This window comes from Artemia franciscana, chromosome 20 (assembly GCF_032884065.1).
Source record: "Artemia franciscana chromosome 20, ASM3288406v1, whole genome shotgun sequence".
Lineage (NCBI taxonomy): Eukaryota > Metazoa > Arthropoda > Branchiopoda > Anostraca > Artemiidae > Artemia > Artemia franciscana.
In genome coordinates, this window is record NC_088882.1 from 17,444,028 (window position 1) to 17,465,374 (window position 21,347).

General features: G+C 35.5%; 1 protein-coding gene across 2 annotated transcripts in view; it reads left to right on the forward strand.

Annotated features, from left to right (window-relative positions):
- Nucleotides 1–13,845: 13,845 nt before the first annotated feature.
- The window catches only part of LOC136039825 (ATP-dependent DNA helicase DDX11-like), a 46,749-nt gene continuing 39,247 nt past the window's right edge, over nucleotides 13,846–21,347 (forward strand). The window contains exon 1 of one of the 2 annotated variants that reach the window (XM_065723728.1): nucleotides 13,846–14,067. In XM_065723728.1, the coding sequence (XP_065579800.1) occupies nucleotides 13,942–14,067 (126 nt within the window). In that variant the 5' untranslated portion in view covers nucleotides 13,846–13,941. The remainder of the gene's footprint in view (nucleotides 14,068–21,347) is intronic. The other variant, XM_065723729.1, reaches the window with a different exon arrangement.

Genomic DNA, 21,347 nt, shown 5'->3' on the forward strand with positions numbered 1-21,347 from the left:
TTTTCAATATAGCAAGAATCTTTCAACAAAAGCTTTACTGCTAGTGTTAGAAAGTCAACAAAACTTAAGTTTAATATACAATATTTTATTGTATCTTTATTGGATTTTTTTTTACAGTCTTAAAAAGGTACCTGATCACTGTCCTAGACTATAAAAAAGGGCCTTTTGATTTTTTTTTCATTTTTTTTTTATTTTAGTTTATATGGGCTATAATGAAAACATACAGTGCCTGTAGGACTTTCAAATATGCCAACATATGAATCTTCACATATGGTGTAGAGTCCCCTCATAAGCTCCAACTGGATGGAATAAGGCTGAAAAGGAAAGCCATAACTATCTGGATCTGACATTACAAACTGAACTATTAGAACAATTGGCTATTGGTAGTTTCTGAAAAATCAATTCGAATTCCAGTCTCGTTTTAAGATTTTAAAATTTGAAAATTAGGGCCCATCTATAAAATTCTTATCTAATTAAGATCAAAAACGTGGCCTATGAAAAAATACAAGAATTGTGTCTTGAAAACACTGTCTAACGAGAAAAATTGACATTTCAAGCTGATTTGGGAAAAGTAAATATTATTTAGGTTAATATTAATAAAAAAAAAAGTTTATTGTGAAAGAAAATTTATGAAAATTACGAATAAGAGAAGGAAATGCTAGAAAGAAGGTGTCGAATGAAAATGAAATGTGCCCACTTTATAGATGTGACGTTGAAATGGGCTAAAAACTTATCTGTAAAACCTCTATCGTATACGTTAATCCAAGATGAAACAAGTCAAGGCCAAGCTTCAACGCTGAATTGACTGCTTATCGTACAGCCAAATAACAGTGAATAGAATTGTCCTATTATGGTGGTGTCAAAAAAGAATGGAGAAATCGAAATCCGTTCAGACAATAGAAAACTCAACTCTATAACGAAGAATAAGATCTATTCAATGCTAAGAGACGATATATTACATTGAAGTTTGCAGGTTATGGCTGTATCAAGATATTTGATTGCAGATGCATATCCTAGAAAATAAAATTAACGAAGCAAGCAAGGGGACAGTGCACATTCATTACATATTTTGGATTGTCTAAATGAACAATTTCACTATTTGGACTAAACATTGCTCTATTTTATTTTTGAAAGACTATGGATGAAATGTCTAAGGATATGATGGAATTTGCGAAAGCTTTCATCGACAACCTTTACACTTCCTTATTTTCACTTCATAAACATCTTGAATATCTTCGAGCAGTTCTTGAGATACAAAGAAAAGAAGAGGCGACCGTTGTACTGGAGAAAGCCAAGGCAATTGGAGAACTAGTATAGTATTCGAGAATACCCTATTAGTTCTGGATGTCTTCTTTGTTTAGCAAAGTCGAGGCCAAGAAAGCTTGCTCAAGATATTCCCAAGAATGCATACGTGAAATGGTTCTTTGGATTTATTGCATATTACCAGAACTTCACAAAGGATTACACCTTTGTAGTCAAGCCTTTGTCAGATCTGACCAAAAAGGGTATTCTCGGTAGAATTCCATGGCAAACTTATAACCGACAGGCTTCAGACAATTTGAAGAGGGTATCACTGTGCAGTTAATATTCCGGTGTCCAGGCTATTCAAAAATATTCAAACTGCAAAGAAATTAAAGTGATTTTGACTTAAATTATATTCTTTCGTTTCAGAAAATCTGACTCAGCAGCTTCCAGCCAATGGACCGACGTCTCGCTAGACGTAGGGTGGGCAGACAAATGCCAACCATAGATTTTCCAGGGGGCCAAGCTTTCACCACAAAGGGCCCTTTGCCGGCCATAATAATCCATTATGTCCAACATAATCCATTCTGTCCAATTGATTTGAAATTACTGCACGCCTATTAACCAAAGAGCGTAATTACCTGACGACCCTCGGGGTAATTACGCTATTTGCTATTAATCGTTGTAAACTTTGAAACTAGGTTAGATACATAATAAAATTCTCGAGTCTCTCAAATGCCCATTTCCTAGATGATTATATTAATAATATAAATTCAGAATTTTTACAGTAATTCCTCTAAGTTGACAGATTAAAATAGTTCATTTCCTGTCAAATGCTTCGATGTTTATTTCTTTGTTTTAGTGAATATAAGCCAGCGTTTTAGATAAGATAAGAGATAAGAGGATATTTATTTTCAAAGGACTATCACAAGCTCTATAGAGCCGAATTTGCTTTATATGTCAGTAAAAGCTAAGAAAAAAAAAATCAAAACAGTACATTAAGTCAAACACTTAAAATTAAAAGGAATTAAAAAAGCAAAATCATCAAAGATAAAGTGCAAATCAGTAAACTTAACAATTATATTACAAAAACAATGCAGTAAATCAAAAAAGAATAAAAACGGCAATAGAGGAAAAGGGGAATTTGGCAAGTACATAATCACGAATTATTATTAAGGTGTTTTCGAATAAAGGGTATAAAACTTTTACGAAACCTTTCTGTAATAGCATGGATCAGAGAGTAAGTTGGGATTGCTAAGGAGGCTAACCGGGGGAGTCGGAGTCAAATGGGATTGTGAAAATCAGGGAGTAAGTCTTCAGTACGGGGATTGGAAATGACTGATTTAGCGAAAAGCAGGCAAATTTTTTCCCTCCTTTCTTTTAAGGTGGTAATGCGTGCAGCTTTAAGGAGGAAGGAGTATAGAATTTTGCCTTCTTTGTAAATGATCCTGAGCGAACGCTTTTGGACCGACTCGATTTTGTCACTAAGTTCATTTGAAAGTTGCGAATGCCAGACCGGACATGCATATTCCAATAACGGCCTGATAAAGGATAAGTAAACATGGAGGGAATGTATCTTAGGACAATTAAATTTGTTTAGCAGCTTAAAAATGGATAGTGAATCATTTGCTTGTTTAATAATGTTGGAAACATGTGTGTCCCACTTAAGATCATTAGAAATTTTGACACCGAGAAGCTCCATTTGACAGCGAGAAGCTTCCACTAGCATTTCACTAGGGATCGGGTCGCAAAAAGCAGGAGTAGATTTCAAGAAGTTGATCGTCATTATCTGTGGTTTAAAGGGATTTACTGTCATGTATAGATTCTTCGATTCATCCGAACATTGGGTTAGGATTTCAACGGGGTCACTTTTAATATTCCTAGACATACTTCAAGGATCGACAGATCATCCACATATTTCCATCTTTGGGGGAATTCCTTGCCAATTTCCTTAATCATGACAAGAAATAATAGTGGTCCCAATAAGGTTCCTTGAGGTATTCCACAGTACCTAGGGAGGGGGCTAGAGAAGGTATTTTTGTATTTTACAACTTGTGATCTGTCTGAAAGGAACGATATAACAATATTTACTAAAAGTGGGTCAATTTCAAAGTTATCGTGTAGTAAACGCATTAGGATAGTGTGGTCAACTAAGTCAAACGCTTTTTGGAAATCGACTAAAACCAGGTTTAGCCAAACATTTGGTTTCTCTAGTTCACTTAGGATCGTGTGAATCAAGTTTACAAGGTAATGGGTGGTGGAGGTTTTTCTTAAATTACCAAACTGTCAGATGTCAATACGTGGTATAATTTTAATTTTAAGCCAGTCACAAAGGAACCCTTCGTAAAGCTTAGAAAAAACTAGAGCGAGTGTAATAGGACGCATGTTGGCTATAGTCAGACTGGAAGATTTCTTTGGGGTGGCTGTTATAAAACCTCGTTTCCAGCAACTTGGGAATTTACCAGATTTTGTAATTTGGTTAAAAACATCAGATAAAGGTCCAGCAATTGTGTCTGAAAAGGCTTTAATCAAGTCAATTGGGATGTCTAATAGGCAAGTACTTGATTTTTTGAGCTTTCGGATTTTGTTTATAACATCAGAGGGAGAAATTTGGGGGAAAGAGGTGGAGGGAGGAATAGTTTGACCTGAGCCAGTGAAAGGGAGGAGACTTTGTACTATGGACACAAGATGCAGGTTCAAATCGTTGGCTATCTTGTAAGGGGGCTCAGGGAGATGAAAATTAACTTCAACAGGATTTTTTCCGCAAATCTCTTTAATTTTCCTGTACCATTGTTTGGGTTTGTTAGAATACAAATCCTTAAACTTACTATTGTAATACTCAGAAGCTGCCTTTCTCAATTTTCTCTTCAGAACTTTCTTAGATCATTAGCCTGTGTGATATGTCCTTGCTTGAACAAATTGATTTTTTTTTCCTTTTTATTTTTTAAAAGTCGCAGTAATATAAGGTTTATCGATAGAACATATTTTAATTTTTTTCACCGGAAAATGGGCTCCATAATTACTCCTCAATAAATTTTGGAGGGACAAAGCCTTGAAGTCGACACCATTTGTTTGGTACACAGGGGACCACTTTTCACTAGTGATCCAAGAGCCAAAATTGTAGAGTCCTGAGTCAATTAGGGGTCTAAAGACGGTTTCAGTAATAGTAAAGGAATTTTTAACTGTAGCTAGTGGAGATAGGAGTAGGTTAAAGTGGTAACTACCTCCGAGAGGGCGAAGAATGGTGACGGGTCCGTAGAAATTTGACATATTGGTGAATATTAAATCAAGAGTAGAATAGCCTTTGGTAGTAGGGACTTTTACAATTTGTTTTAGACTAAAAGTATTACATGTAGACTCAAGTTTTAATTCATTTGCATAACCTAAGAGGGAAATTCCAGCATTTGGGTATTTAGATAGTACATAGTCAGCACTGCCATGCCATTTTTCAATAAAATTAATTTTTTCAGCCGCTCTCTGCCCAGGAGAGTAGTAAAAACAACACAGGACAATCAAATTGAAAGGACGTAGTAAGACCTTAGGTCAAACACAAACCCACAAAATTTCATCAAAGGGAGTAAGACAAGGAACTAATATTTCTGAAGGATAAAATCATTACGGAAAAATAAACAAATTCCACCCCCTTTCTTACCCAGAGGGTGGGTTTCGGGTCTGAGTTTAATAAACTGGGTGAAATTATTCATTTTTAACATCTGTGTATTTTGAGCATGTACTTCAGTAATAGCGATTATGTCTGATCTATATATTTTAGAAAAGGAGTCTAATTCATTAAGTTTTTCCAAATTAAGACTTTCAGCGTTGCTTAACAAAAGTGTGGGAATTTCAAAACGACCTTCAAAGGTACCATTTTTACACTTAACTTTATTTAAATTACAAATGGGTAGAGGGGGTGTGGTGGGATTCTTAGTGGGGGCCATATTAATGTAGTCAGAACAAGGGACCGAGGGAGCACATCTGACTTTTATGGGATGACTGTTAGAGTCAACATCGATAGATGAATTATTAGAGTAAGAGAAGGATTTGTCTTGGGGATTTGGGGGTGGGGGGACGGGCAATGATATGGATGAAGCAAGAGGAGAATAATTAGGATTCATAACAAGGCAATTATTGAATGCAAATAGTCTCAGACCTGAGTCACTTTGACAGGGTAGGCACGAGGGATAAAACCAATGGGCTGGGGGTGGGGTTTCGTAAGGTGCTGGGAAAGGGGGGCTGGTTGGGAATAGTGATTCATGGCCGTCAAGAAATTTCTGGTTTGTGGCAGAGTAGGGAGGGTATAGGGCAGCATACTGTGAGGGGGGAGGAAATAGGACTTCTGTATGCGGAGAGGGGGAGGAGGTAGCAAAGGATAAGGGAGGAGAGTTCGGGATCGGGAAGGGTTTGTCAATTTTTAATTTCTGAGCTGTGCCTGATGAACTTTGATGAGAAATTTTTGCCTGAGTGCGGTGTACTAAAAAAGGACGATGGAAGGGAGATGAGTGGCTCTTACAGTTTTTATCTTTGGACAGGGACACTGGAACAGGGCACCAGGGAGGAGAATTAATATCATCTACTTTTGGTGCATGGGCAAAACTACAATATTTGTTATTACAAGCTAAGTTGTAACCTAGCTTTCAGAGTGAGAAAATCTCAAATAACTGGATTATATTGACTCGGAGTTCAAAGTAAAAGGATTTGGTTTGAATTGGATATTTATGAACTGTGAGTAAAACCGGTCTACTTTAGTGTGACGAAAATAACGAATTCAGTTACTTTGAAAAGGATTATTTTGAAACTAATTTTATCGGATGTTAGCTGTTTGACAGCATGGTGAGTAATAATTTGATTTGATTTTGGACTTTGGCTAATTGTCCATATTTGTTGATTATACCATTATGACGGAATATGTACATTCGTCGGTGTTGAATTTCGTGCAATCAAATCTTAAAAAAGGAGTAAGTGATGAAGTTATTGCTAACCATGCTGTTGGGTTTTTCGATGAGAAGTTTATTATGGCGGCTAAAATAGAACTTTGGTATCATGTTTACGAGGGTGAACGTGTGCAAAGACGCCAAGGCGATCAAGCTAATTACCGTCACATTAAGGACATGATGGAAATCTTCCAGAAATGCGACAGCGAAAATTTGCCTTTGCCTACATACGTGATTATTTTACCTACCGAGGTTCCTGTTATTCCTGCTGTGGCTTATTCTAGCTTCGCCTCAAAGCTTGTAAGCATTGATTCGGAACTTAAGCAAATCCGTGAGAAGATTTCGTCGTATGATCTTAAATTCCCCCCTCTTAGCAGCCCTGGCGCTCAGTCATTGAATCCCGATCTGACGACCGTTGTTATTTCTAAAGTCCCATCAGAATTAGATAATCCTGCCAAGCGTCGCGAAATAATAGACTCTATTCCAGGTCATGAATGTATTCACAGCATTAAGCCCTCTGGCGATAAGCTAGTGGTACGAATTGACAAGATTGCTGCAAGGAACTTTTGCAATGCCGTTCCAAATGTAATGAGAGATTGTGACGTCAAAGTAAAAGAAACGAAATATATTGGAATCATTAAAGGTATACCGACCAATTTGGATGAGGAAATGTTAATTGATTGCAATAATATTACTCATGCGAAGCGAATAGGCAATTCTTTGGCTGTTAGAGTATTTTTTGAAAACGCTGTTGCGCTGGCTAATGCACTTCGACTTGGTATAAAGATTGGGTATGAGATATATCGAGTTTACGAATACCAACGCCCACCCAAATGCTGTTATAATTGCCAATCACCAAATCACTTAAAATCAAATTGTGATAAAGAAAAATGCTGCTCCCGTTGCGCAGGGCAACATGAATCCTCGCCTGATTCTCCGTTCCAGGCTACACCAAAATGTGCGAACTGTCAAGGCAATCATGTGTCATTTTCAATGAAATGCCGAATTCTTCGTGAACTTCTGTCGAAACGATCGTCCTATACTAGAAAATGAGTGCTAAGACTAATTTCACTATATGTTCGTTCAATATTAACGGTACTAAGGATAAAGACGTTTCTTTAGATCAGAAATTAGAAAATTTTGATGTTTTATTCCTCCAGGAGCATCTCCTACCTTTAGTGAGCTTAAACTCCCTACAGAGAAGTAACGAACACTCAGTTTTTTCTAAAAGTGCACGCAAAACCTCTGGCAGACCATCAGGTGGCCTAGCATGTTTAATAAAAAAGACGCTGTTTTCACCACCCCCTTTATGCTATCACGAGAGTGATTGTTATATTGCTATTCGTCTTGCCAACCTTGTCCTCATTAATGTTTATCTCCCCTGCGACCAGAAATCCCTCCGAAGTTTAACTAAATTTACAAAATTTTGCGCATTAATAAAAAGTCTTTTGAATGGCATTGAGAGTAGTGGACTGGATTGGTTATTAATCGGTGATCTGAACTGTAACATTCACTCTTCATCAGTGCAGACTGAGCTTCTGTTAGATTCCTTACCGAATAGTTACAAAATTTTGAAGAAAGATGCCTCCCATTCCTATATCCATAATAGTGGCTCACTTTCAGACATTGACCATTGTATCGTTTCTTCTGGTCTCATCTGTGGCGAAGTCCATGTTGATCAGGATGAGCGTGATTACGACCATCTACCCCTATCCCTCACTGTTACCCTTAATGCTACTGCGGAGAAGAACCTTCGTCCCAATTCTAGAAAATGGATTTCTAAAAGAGAATGGAACAAAGCTGACTGGCCTCTTTATTTTTCTACGCTTGTTAGCCTTCTATCAACGATTAAAGTCCCTTTTAATCTGTTGTGTACAAGCGTTGGGTCCCCACAAGCCAGAATTCAGCTTAATATTTATTATAGCCACATTGTATCGTGCTTAAAGAGGTCTGAAGAAGTAGCTGTTCCCCTATGTCGCTTTAGAGCAAAAACAAGAAGTTCAATTTGGAAGAATGACCCAGAGCTCAAAACAATAAAAAATCGGGCTAAGTTGTGGCTAAAAATTTGGATAGCTTGCGGCCGCCCCTTAAGGGGTAATGTTTTCGATATTAAACAAAAAACAAAACTTGATTTTAAACGCTATCTTCGAAAAATTAGGTACAATGGTGCTGAATTTCCTAAGTCTCCTAGCCAGTGGAAAAATGTGATCAATGTCGCGAAGTTTGATAGATCGCCTACGGCTGACCGAATCCCTAATGTATCATGGATCAATCATTATAGTAACATTTTCGATACAGTGATATATGCGGTTCATTTTCGTTTTGCCAAGCTCTGTTCTAATCTGTTGCCTAACAAAATCATTCAAGGTCATGTACCTCCCGTTAGTGTTGACCGTGTCAAAAGAAGTGTAGAGAGACTTAAATCGAAATCTTATGATATAGACGGGATCAGTGCTTTTCACCTCAACACCGATTCGGAGGAATTAGTTTATCACTTGCAGTTACTTTTTCAGATGTGTTTATGCTCTTCTTTAGTCCCTGATTCTTTTTTAGTTGGTAACATTACGTCAATTTTGAAACGCGGTAAGAACCCAACTAGTTGCGCTTCGTATAGGCCTATTACGGTTGCTTGTACTTTAAGTAAAGTATTTGAATATGTTTTGCTCCCTGATCTCCTGTCTAATGTAGATTATATGTCTAATCAGTTTGGCTTTAAGCCGTATATAGGATGCCAACATGCTCATCGTGCTATAGTTTCGCTATTACTTGAAGCGCATAAAAATGGTTTTGAGGTTCATTTTTGTGCACTCGATGTTTCAAAAGCTTTTGATTCAATTTGTCATAGCCAACTTTGGTATTCTTTAATCCAACTTGGTGCAAATGTGTCTATTATATCAACTCTTCGTTTTTGGTATGCTAATTCATATGTTCGACTCAAGTCAGGTGACGCCTACGTTGGTAATATCCCCATCCGTTCTGGTCTTAGGCAAGGAGGAGTCTTATCCCCTTATCTTTTTAATGCTTGTCTTTATTCTGTTTTGCCACGTATTAATCCATCATGTTTTTTAGGCCTAACTAATCTTTCGTACATTGCATATGCAGATGATTTACTTTTGATCAGCCGCACTAAATCTAGCCTAATTAAGTCGACCCAGCTTGTTTCTAAGTCTTTTGAGGAAATCGGCCTCAAACTTAATACTGAAAAATGTGAATATTTAGTTTTTAATGCTAAGCATCAAAGTAGTGATCTTGATTGTGGTTATTTTTCAGTTAAGCTCGTTTCTTCGATTCGGTGGCTTGGTATTAATATTTGTTCATCTTTATCAGCTTTTCGATCTTGTGGGCTAAATGATATTAAAAGTAAACTTAAAAAAGGGTACGCGAAAATTGTCCCGAACCCAGGCAGATTTTCACGAAAGGCTTTATCCAGACTTTATTCTACATATTGCGATCATTCTATATTGTTTCTTTCCGGTTTGCGCCCGTTGTTTAATAATCAAGATTTGCAGGGCATAAGAGTTATGTATTTTCGTTATTGTAAATATTTATTGTATCTGCCGCGTTCTTATAGAAATCAGAAGATTATCAGAAAGTTTTATGCCATTGATATTATTTTCGTTTATAAAAAACTCTATGCTAGATTAGGTGCTGAGGCCTGTCAACGCTTGGGCTCTTACCACCCTTTGATTAGACTGTATTAATTGTATTGTTTGTGTTATTTCGTTTTTCTTTCCTTGATGTTTTTACTCCGCTTAATTTGTCAAAACAAGCGGGTAACAAATAAATTATTATTATTATTAAAACTGGACAAAGCTTCACATGGTCAAAACTGCACTTAATGGAACCACAACTACCTGAAATAAAATTATGACATATATGTAAAAATTTGCACTGCTTACTAAATTTACAACGATTATGATTAAAATGTTTGCAAATCACATTTTTTTTTGTTGGAACTTTTTTGCTGGAACTTTGTTGATGCACTTGGTTGAAAATCACTGAGCTCAATTTTTTAGCGTAATTTGCCTTAACTCTATTTTCGAAAACACTTTTTGGCTGGAGCTTGGTTGAAAAAAAAAGTGTTCAAATACACAATTGTCTCCTAATTGGCAAGAACCTGCCAAGATTATATTAGCACATTTTAGTTTATTATCAGAAGAGACAGTCTTATTATGCAGGCTATTCACCTTGCTAATGTCCACATGTTTTTGAGCATCTGTAATGTGGTAATCAAGGTTACCATTATAATTAGGCTGTATCAAGGGTGGATTGAGGTGAATGAAAATTTCCGTGAGTCACTTGTTGTGACAGGTATCACTGGATTTAATTCTCTAAGTCCTTCATCAATATAATATAATATTGTAATATTGTAATATATATTATTGCAATAATAATATTGCACTTTTTTTATGGTCAGAGATGAAAGTGTTATTAACCTCATTCAAAATGGAATTATATACAGGTTGATTTGCTAGATCGCTTTGGTGAATTGTCAAAAAATTGGAGATGAAAGTTGATGCATCCGTTAACTTTTCTTGTAAAACCAAGATTTTGGTAATAGTTGGCTGTAAGATGGGGGGTGTAGGGACAGTGTCCGTTTGGACTGATTTATCAATGCTACAGTCAATTGTTTGGCAAGATGCATTTGTTTTCCCCTCAGAACAGCCTCGACGCTGGGGAGGGACAAGGGAAATTGAAGGATCACACAAACTAGTGCCAGCCTTGTTAGAAACGGTTGGTTCTTCAGTCAATAGAGGAAACTGGCTGAGCGGAGTGTCTGGAAAATGTTTAGGGCTGCTGAGATCACTTAGAATGCTAAGAATCCTTCTTCTTTCAGCAGGGATACGGGGTGTCCGAGAAGTTCCAGATGGGGGGATAGAAAGCACTGTAGAAGAAGTAAAATATCTAGGCACATCCAGGAGTTATTCCAACTAGTGATTTCTATCCTAGCACACTTTTCAGTCCCTGCATGGAATCAAGAACTGCAATTAACACATCTGACTGTGTTTGAAGTAACCCATAATCTGCATTCAGGACAAAATTGTTTTGATTTCGTCATTTAGTCTTGCAGCACAGGTTTAAGCCTTACTTAATTGAAAGGTCTTAATATGTCTTAACAGGTCAAAGACTAAAGAGAGACTGATTACTCGAGTCAGTTCTTATTCTGTTTCTGTCCTCGTCTTATGTACATTTACTGTGTCATATGTGTAAATAAACATTTTTATGCTCGACACATAAACCTTATGAAAGTTAGATACGCTTGACATCCTCTAGTGGTGAAACCCCAGATTGTAGGCCAACGCTACAATAAGACTCTAAAGACTAAAGCACAGAGAGAAGTAGAAGACTTTACATCATTAAGCCTATTAACTTTTTAATTAGGTAAATATAAAGGTATTAATAGCCAATAGTATTAGAACTCAAAAGATCACTAAGCATCTGAAACAACTTGTGACAACTTTGACGCTAGGAAAGAACTTCATCCAATCTGGAAATCGGACTATTAATTTGGTGGATGAAATGAAGCAAGAATACTTCAAAACTTTTGACCGTCTACTAGCGGAATTTGAAGGAAGGTTCACAGATAACTTGCCAGTGCTGAGTACGCTCAAAGCCTTGGATCCAAGCTCGACCAAGTTTACCGACACAGAGTTGCTCAAACTTTTCTCTGCTCTTTATGGCAAGCTGGATATCGACGACATTCTTCTCGAATCTCAAGCTGGTATTGCAAAGCGTTTCTTGCTCGATGAAGAGAAAAAACTGGAAAACATCTTAGACATTGTTGATCATCTTCAGGCATTACCAGTGGCTTACTCAGAAGTAATTAAAGTTATTTGAATTGCTGCCACACTTCCTGTGACAACAGCGAGTAATGAACGTTTGTTTTCTCGCTTGGAAATAGTGAAAAACTACCTGCGGTATACAACAGGAGACGATTATCTCAGTCACGTCCTTTTGATGTTTGCAGGAAGGATGTAGTAAAAAATTGGACCACAACCAGCTTGTTGATGATTTTGCGAAGATGAAACTTCGGTGGTTCCCCTTGTTACCTTGAGTGTTGTAATATTTTTTTCTCTTGTTATGTTTTTCCTTTTTATAAATATAGTTGATCTGAAAGAATTCTGCTGAAGGAAAACTGAGATTTTGGTTGCAACCCTTAGCATGCTAATGAAGATTATTTTCATCGACGTATTGTTTACTTAAATAAAAAAGTTTCTCACTGAGAAACGCCAACCTGTAGTCTGGTTGAATTTTCCACTTTCAGTTTAATCACTTAACCTCGTTGATTGTGATCTTCGATGTTAGAATTAATCTTAGAGGTCAGTGTGGCTGAGTTCAAAATTCAGTTACAGTACATTTCCAAGCAACACACGGGTCCTGAAAATGCGTTTTTATTTAGAAAATATTCGATCGATGTGCTGCCAAAACCTGCATTTTTTCTTACGAGACACAAAGTGAGTCAGAAGATGTAGTTCATGCCCATCCCAAGATTTGGTCCAAATGGCGCCTCTGTCTGAAAGAATATAATTTAAGGCAAAATCACTTTAATTTCTTTCATAAAATATTATCAATATTTTAATAAATAAATATCAGCATATGTATATTGAACTTACAATGCAAATTCATTTCTATTTTTTCTGTAATTATGTCCTGGCCTTGTGAAAGTAAAGGGGTTTTGAGCCCTACTCCCGTTAATTTATGCTCATTTTGAGTTTGACTCTGTTGTGCATTGTAATTTTTGTTCGTTTTGGGTTTTATTTATTTATCGATGCTGATATGTGGTAGTTTTATGCTTGGTAGACTATTCGATTCCATTTTTGCTCACTTTTGGTTTAATGGAGCTCTTTACTTTTCTTTGAAAAACTTATTTAGTGGTAAAAGTTTTTTAATTAATTTCTGTTCGTTTTATATTGACTGAGTATTTTAAGAATTTTTCTTTTAAGAATTTTTTTCTTTTAAGCTTTCACAAACTTCATCATATCCTTAGACTTTTCATCCATAGCCTTGCAGAAATAAAATAGAGCAATGTTTAGTCCAAATAGTTAAATTGTTCATTTAGACAGTCCGAAATATGTAATGAATGTGCACTGTCCCCTTGCTTGCTTCGTTAATTTTATTTTCTAGTATTTGCATCTGCAATCAAATATCTTGATACAGCCATAACCTGCAAATTTCTATGTAGATATATCGTCTCTTAGCATTGAATAAATCTTATTCTTCGTTATAGAGTTGAGTTTTCTATTGTCTGAACGGATTTGGATTTCTTCATTCTTTTTTGACACCACCATAATAGGACAATTTTATTCACTGTTATTTGGCTGCACGATAAGCAGTAAATTCAGCGTTGAAGCTTGGCCTTGACTTGTTTCATCTTGGATTTAGGTATGCGATAGAGGTTCCACAGATAAGTTTTTAGCCCGTTTCAACGTCACATCTATAAAGTGGGCATATTTCATTTTGATTCGACACCTTCTTTCTGTCATTTCCTTTTCTTATTCGTAATTATCATAAATTTTCTTTCACAATAAACTTTATTATTAACATTAACCTAAATAATATTTACTTTTCCCAAATCAGCTTGAAATGTCAATTTTTCTCGTTAGACACTGTTTTCAAGACACATGGGCCGGGTTTTTGATCTTAATTAGATAAGAATTTCTTAGATGGCGTCAACTTTTCAAATTTTAAAATCTTAATACGAGACCGAAATTCGAATTGATTTGTCAGAAACTACCAATTGCCAATTGTTCTAAAAATTCAGTCTGTTATGTTAGATTCAGATAGTTATGGCTTTCCTTTTCAGCCTTATTCCATCCAATTGGAGTTTATGAGGGGACTCTACACCATATGTGAAGACTCATCTGTTGGCATATTTGAAAGTCCTACAGGCACTGTATGTTTTCATTATAGCCCATATAAACTGTAAAATTAAAAAAAAAAATCAGAAAACCCTTTTTTACAGTCTAGGACAGTGATCAGGTACCTTTTTAAGACTGTAAAAAAATCCAATAAAGAGCAGCAATATAATAAAATATTGCATATTAAATATATGTATTGTTGACTTTCTAGCACTAGCAGTAAAGCTTTTGTTGAAAGATTCTTGCTATATTGAAAAGTAGCTGAGTTAGTCAAACAAAACTTTCAGGAATGTGTCTACCCTTCTATCTAAGATTCTGGAAACTATCACTAGCATAATTTTTGAATAGTATATTAGCTTAATTCTGGGCTTCAGATTTTCCTTTTCATTGGCTATAGTTTTTAAAAATACAGTTTCTATTATTTTTGCAGGATTTTGAGCCATATCAAGTTTTTTTCTAAAATTTAAAAAATTTGTTCTCAAATCTGAAAACCTTACAAATAAAGACTAATCCTAGGTAAAATATTCATAAACTTTCCTTATTATCTATTAAACAATGTATCCATTCTCAAAGTTTTGATTTTTATAATGAAACAAATGATTTAAAAGTTCATCAAATATTAATGCTCTTTGAGATGGAAGGGTAGAGGGACACAATTCAAAGTAGCCTCCCAAGCAACCATTGAGGCTCTGAATATACTCCTGAAAGTTCATTCATTCTATATTCAACTGTATTCCATGATAGACAAAAGCCCATCATCTAGAATTTTACCCCAGCCTATCTAGCTTTTATGTAATGAAAGAAAATTTTAAAGAATATTAGCATGTTTGCTCATCAGCTCACAACCCTTTGTTAAACAAACCTTCACCTGCCAATCATAGATACATGTATTTTTAATTTCATGTCAACCAGTTAGCAATCAGGGGCATCATTTGAAGGGGAGGGTTGTCCCCCCAATAATATGGAGAAAAGGAGTATTATATGTCTCATGCACCTTGACTATCTAGATATGGACTGCTCTTGCTCCCCCCCCCCCAAATAAAAGTGCTTGAGATATGACCCTGTTAACAATCAATGACACTTGATAAATAGCAAATAAAATGTCTTACTACAAACATAGGACTACTACATTTGACAGTTTAAACCTGTTTTATAAACTTTGTCCTTAAGCTATTCTCTCTTATTTTTGTCTAGCAGACCATAAGTACAAATTTTTTCTCAAGTAGTATGTTTGTGCAGTGGGTATGATGTATTTAATGATAAAGCAGTAGTACTGTTCATAGATTATATTCCAAATTTTCTAAATATGGATAGAAATTAGGGAGTACTTCAGAATGTCAATTGTTCATGCTAACAAATTTGTGAATATAAGTTTTAATTACCTTAAATTGTAGCATGCAACAATCTAAGGATTTCTTGTTGTAGAGCTCCAGAGTTAATGATGTGAGTTGAATTCAGGATTTTTTTTCAGGAATAGCCAGGTGCACTGCACTGATCCATAGCTTCCCAGTTGTGTTTTTACTCTCTAGAGGACCAAACAGCACCCAATCTTTGTTTAAAATTGTCCACAGATTCAGCAGTAACAGGTTTTTCAGAGAGTTTATTCCAAGTGCTGATGATTGTTGAAGCAAGAATTGAGCACAGCCTTTGAATAGGATAGGCTGCTTAACAAGTTTCAACTGATGGCCTCTAGTTCTTGAGTTAGGACTAACAGTGGAAAATAATACTGAGAGTTTATTAGCCATCATTAGCTTATAGGTTAAAAAGGCATCACCTCTGTTTCTCCTGTATGCAAGAGTTGGTAGTTTCAGCTTTGGTAGTCTTGCAGAATAGAAAGTTCCTAGATTCCAGAAATCACTTTGGTGGCATGTCTTTACACATCTTCCAACATTTTTGATGTTTTTTTTTTTTTTAATGAGGGGAAGCTAAAGACTTTCCAAATTCAAGTTTAGGATGCACAAGTCCCTTTAAAAAAAGACTGGTGACTTTAGGGGAAAGAGTGTGCTTAACCCCATGGTTGAATTAGCAACAACAATCTAATTAATCTTTAAGCTTGTTTTTAATCTTTAGTTCTTTCTAGAATCACAGTTATTAATCTTTAGGCTTATTTTGATCATAGAATGTGCATAAACAAAAAGAAAAAGGGTTTCTCAAGGTCCACACTTTCAAATAAGCTGGATCTAGCTTGCAAGTTTTAAGCTGCTGACCATTAGTCTAGGGCTTGGGTAATACAACTGTCATTGGGAAATTAAAACATATTTTGACTCTAAAGAAATTAATGCTAATTGAAATTCATGCAATATTGCTACTGTTTCAAAGCAATTAAGGGATTGAAAAGCTTTTACTTTCATGTTTGAAATTCAATCATATAATTTTCAATTGTCACCAGAGTACCAGAACTCTGAACTCCTAAAATTTACATGTCAGTGTTTTGAAAGAACATGGATAGTATTTAGCCTAGTACTAATATTGGTAACATTCTTGTCTGTTGCCACTTCCAATGAAAACACTATAATAACAAAGTTTTTGCTTTATAATGTGCAGGAGCATTTCATTAAGCAGATTTTCTGAGTTTCTTCCACTTTAGTCAATGTGGAAGTTTTTTATGATCCTGTATTTAAAATATCTATGGTATTATATGCCAGCCATTATTTTGTCAACAAAGATCTGCAAATACCTATTTCAAATATTCTAGAATTGTATATATGAAACAAAACCAACAGTATAGCAGACAACATATAAATTAAACAGGAAGTAACCCTAAAAATTTCTGTGAATTTTGTTTGCATATCACAAGGTAAGAATTTATGTTATTGTATTGTATTCTTCAGAAGAATACATATCCAAGAATGCTAGCCTTACATCATTTTATAAAGGAAGGCGGCTGACTCTGAAATTATGAAAAATTGTCACTCTTCTGTGGGTTGGAAAAATACCCTAAAACAATCCTTGAGTATATAGAATACTGACCTGACAGTTCCCAACAGACAGTGGCCTGGTTAGCCAAAGGCTAACAGCAGCAATTATTACATTATATTTAAAGAGACTATTGAATAGAGAACCTAATGGAATATTTCTTCTTTTTTTCTATCGGTTCACTGCTTGATAATATATGTTTACTAATAAATATATGTTAGAGGATAGAAATAAGGCTGAAAACAAAGAAGGTAATCTTGCACCAAGATGCCTTTTCTGAACTAAGCATTATAATAACAAAATGGTGGTACAATTTGATTCCACATTTAACAGTGTTCTTGTTGCTAGTGATGTTGCTGTAGCTAATTGCTAATTCCTTGTTTTCTAAAAATTTTATCTCAGGTGTCTTGCCCCTGTTTTGGTTTCAAATTGGCATTATTTTAGACTGTGTCTCATTTGTACATTGTCTCATTTGTACATTTTCTCATTCAATTATCACTCAATTATACATTGGTCTCATGAACCCTCTCCTGATTATAAACTAGCACTAGAAAATGATGTAAACCAACAACCAAACTACCCAAAACAAACAGAAATTAACATGAGTAGGGCTTAAAACTCCTTTGCCTTCACAGGGCTGGAAAATAATTTGTACTTTACTGATTTTTTTAATGTTTTCATTTTTATGACTTTAATAAATAAAATATTATCAATATCTTAAGGAATAATTATCAGCATATGTATATTCAACTTACAATGCAAATTCATTGGTATTTTTTCAGTAATTATGTCCTGGTCTTGTGAAAACAAAGGGGTTTTGAGCCCTACCCCCATTAATTTATGCTCATTTTGAGTTTGACTCTGTTGTTCATTGTAATTTCTGTTCGTTTTGGGTTTTATTTATTTATTGATGCTGATATGTGGTAGTTTTATGCTTGGTAGACTATTCAATTCCATTTTTGCTCACTTTTGGTTTAATGGAGCTCTTTACTTTTCTTTGAAAAACTTATTTAGTGGCAAAAGTTTTTTTAATTAATTTCTGTTCGTTTTATATTGACTGAGTATTTTCCGTAAAAAAACTAAATAATAGATTCAATCTTTTTGGTTTTTCTTTTAACAGTTTATAGTTTGGCCTGCTGTTTGTATGCTGGAGAAAATTTTTCAACAATTTTGAACAGCATACACCCTTTTAAAAATCCAGATACGAATAGTAGTGTTTAATTTATTTCTATACCTCCTAGTTGACCTGAAAAATAAAACTAAACACCATTTGCAAAAAAATCTATCTGTGCTCTTTGACAGTTTGGATACACTTACACTCTTTTGATTTAGTCAAATTTTAAGAGCAGAAATGATAATAGAAGTAGCCCCGAAAGTTTGAACATAATAGTCTCAGTCATTCTTGGGATACTACTGATGTGTCTTACTGGCAATCAGCATACACAAAGTTCTTTTTTATTTAATCTTAAGGCAGCAAATAGTCTTTAAACATAATTGGCAAATTGTATAACTGTGGGGAGATGACCTACACAATAGCCCTAGAGATACAGTTACAAGAACTTCAGCTATGCTGAGAAAGATGGCTATCTCAAATTTTGATTGGAAATTATGAGCTAAAGAGGAGGGCTGATTTCCCTCCAATCACTTTTGACTCTTAAAAAGGGCACTGGAACTTTAAATTTCCAATCAAATTATATCCTTTGAAATATCAATGATATTACTAGCTATGATAGGGCTGCACTGCCTTTGATATTGCTTATAAGCCCTTTTGATACTTGCATGCGTGTAATTTTTCACTTGATTAAAACTTCCCCTAAACGTTTCAACTTAATGCACTTAGTTTCATTAGTCACAGTAACCATAGAAATAGTATCGAAAGTGTCTTCTAGCTAGTTCAAAATTTGTCACAACTTACCCTGGAAGGTCTAGCTTAATAATGTCAGCTGTTGTGTGATATTGCTTTGTCACCCTATTGACAATCTACATGATCATATTTCGTTTTCATTTAGTTGAGTTTCCGTCTAAATATTAGGCCTACTTGAAAGCTTCACCTTAATACCCTTAGTTTTTGTAGTAGCAATAGTTGTAGTAGTAGTAGTAGCAATAGTTGGAGTATCCACATGGCATCTTTTTGTGCAATATTCTCTTCCACACATGATGAATGTTTAACTTAACTCCATCCCTGGTCCATCAACTGGTCCTGTAGCACTGCTGATATGTCCTCTTGACAGCCTACGTGGGCATACTGTGTTTCTATTTGTTTCAATACAGTTACAATATTGCACAAAATTTTCGTCTTAATACCCTTAGGTTTATTAGTAGTAGTCTTAGCTTTAGTAGTAGTAGCTGTATCAGTAATAATAAAAGTAGCAGTAGTAGTAGTTGTAGGATTAGAAGCAGTAGTATTATGACTCAAATGTTGTCTCTGGTTAGTTCAATATCACCCACAACAAGCATTATAAGTTTTAATTTCACATACGAAACTATTCTTAAGATATTGCTGATTATCCCCTTTTGGTAACCTGCGTACGGATGGCAGGTTTTCATTCGTGTAACAGAAATTTTCAGAAATAGTCTCTGAAAATTTCACCTTCATACCCTTAGGTATAGTTGTAATAGTAATGACAGCAGTAATATAATTACACAATTTAATACAATTAGCAATTGCTATGATATTGTCGATTTGCTATTTTAATAACCTGTATATTAATATACTTCTTGGAATTTTCTTCTTAATGCTCTTAACCTTATAAGTATTTGCGATAGAAGTAGTAGTTGGAGCACTAGTAATAGTAGTAAAAGAACTAGTAAATATTGCAATAGCAGTAGTATTAGTAGTAGTGTGAACACCTTACAAGTACTTGCGATAGAAGAAGTACTTGGAGCACTAGTAATAGTAGTAGTAAAACTAATAAATGTTGCAATAGCAATAGTATTAGTAGTAGTGTGAACATAATGCCTTTTGGTAAATTGATCTTCCCCTTTAAGTATTCTTTGAGAGTTCCAACTTAACACACAAATCAACTCTTAAAATACGCACTGGCAATATAAACGCACATAGTGTATATAAGATAAGATACTTATTTCAAAAAAAATCTCTGTCACAAGCCCACGAAAGGTTGAATTCGGACATCGGGGTCGACAAATCACATGGTTGCACTAATACCGGCAAAAATGCAAAAAAAAGAAACAACGAAAAAGAAACAAATTATCTATATATATAAAAATAAGTTGTTTGTCTGTTGACTGACGTCATGTTTGTGTGTCGACTGACGTCATTATAAGGATTGAGCATTATGCCGTCATGAAGTTGTTTGTCGACTCACGTCATGTTTGTCGACTGACGAAATTATAGACCGGGACACTCAAAGAGAAATTACAGACTGGGACACCGCGACACAAATAACGACCGGGACACAGGGAATATAAATGACGACCGGGACACAGGGACACAACTACAACGGGGACGCCGGGGGGGATAGCAGGGATATATAAATGACGACCGGGACACAGGGAATGTTCGGTGAGCAAACACCATCAACAAAGCTCAAGGGCAATCATTGGAATAATGATGTATAGATCTGAATACGGTTTGTTTTTCCCATGGAAAACCGGGACATAAATGACGACCGGGACACAGGGAATATAAATGACGACCGGAACACTCAAAGAGAAATTACAGACCGGGACACAGGGAATATAAATGACGACCGGGACACTCAAAGAGAAATTACAGACTGGGACACCGGGACACAAATGACGACCGGGACACAGGGAATATAAATAACGGCCGGGACACAGGGACACAACTACAAGGGGGATGCCGGGGAGCACAGGGGGGATATATAAATGACGACGGGGACACGGGGAATTTTCGATTAGCAATCACCATCAACGAAGCTCAAGGGCAATCATTAGAATAATGAGGTATAGATCTGAATACGGATTGTTTTCTGGACAATTATATGTTGCATGTTCAAGAGTCGGTAAACCTGACAATCTATTTATATGCACAGACAATGGGACAGCGAAGAATGTTGTATATTCGCAAGTTTTGCGTAGTTAATAACACACACACACACACACATATATATATATATATATATATATATATATATATATATATATATATATATATATATATATATATATATATACTAGCTGTTGGGGTGGCGCTTCGCGCCACCCCAACACCTAGTTGGTGGGGGCGCTTCGCGCCCCCCCAAGCCCCCCCCCGCGCGCGTAAGTCGTTACGCGCCATATTAGTTACGCGCCATTGTAGTTGTGTCCCTATGTCCCACCTGTGAATATAGATATATATATATATATATATATATATATATATATATATATATATATATATATATATATATATATATATATATATATATATATATGT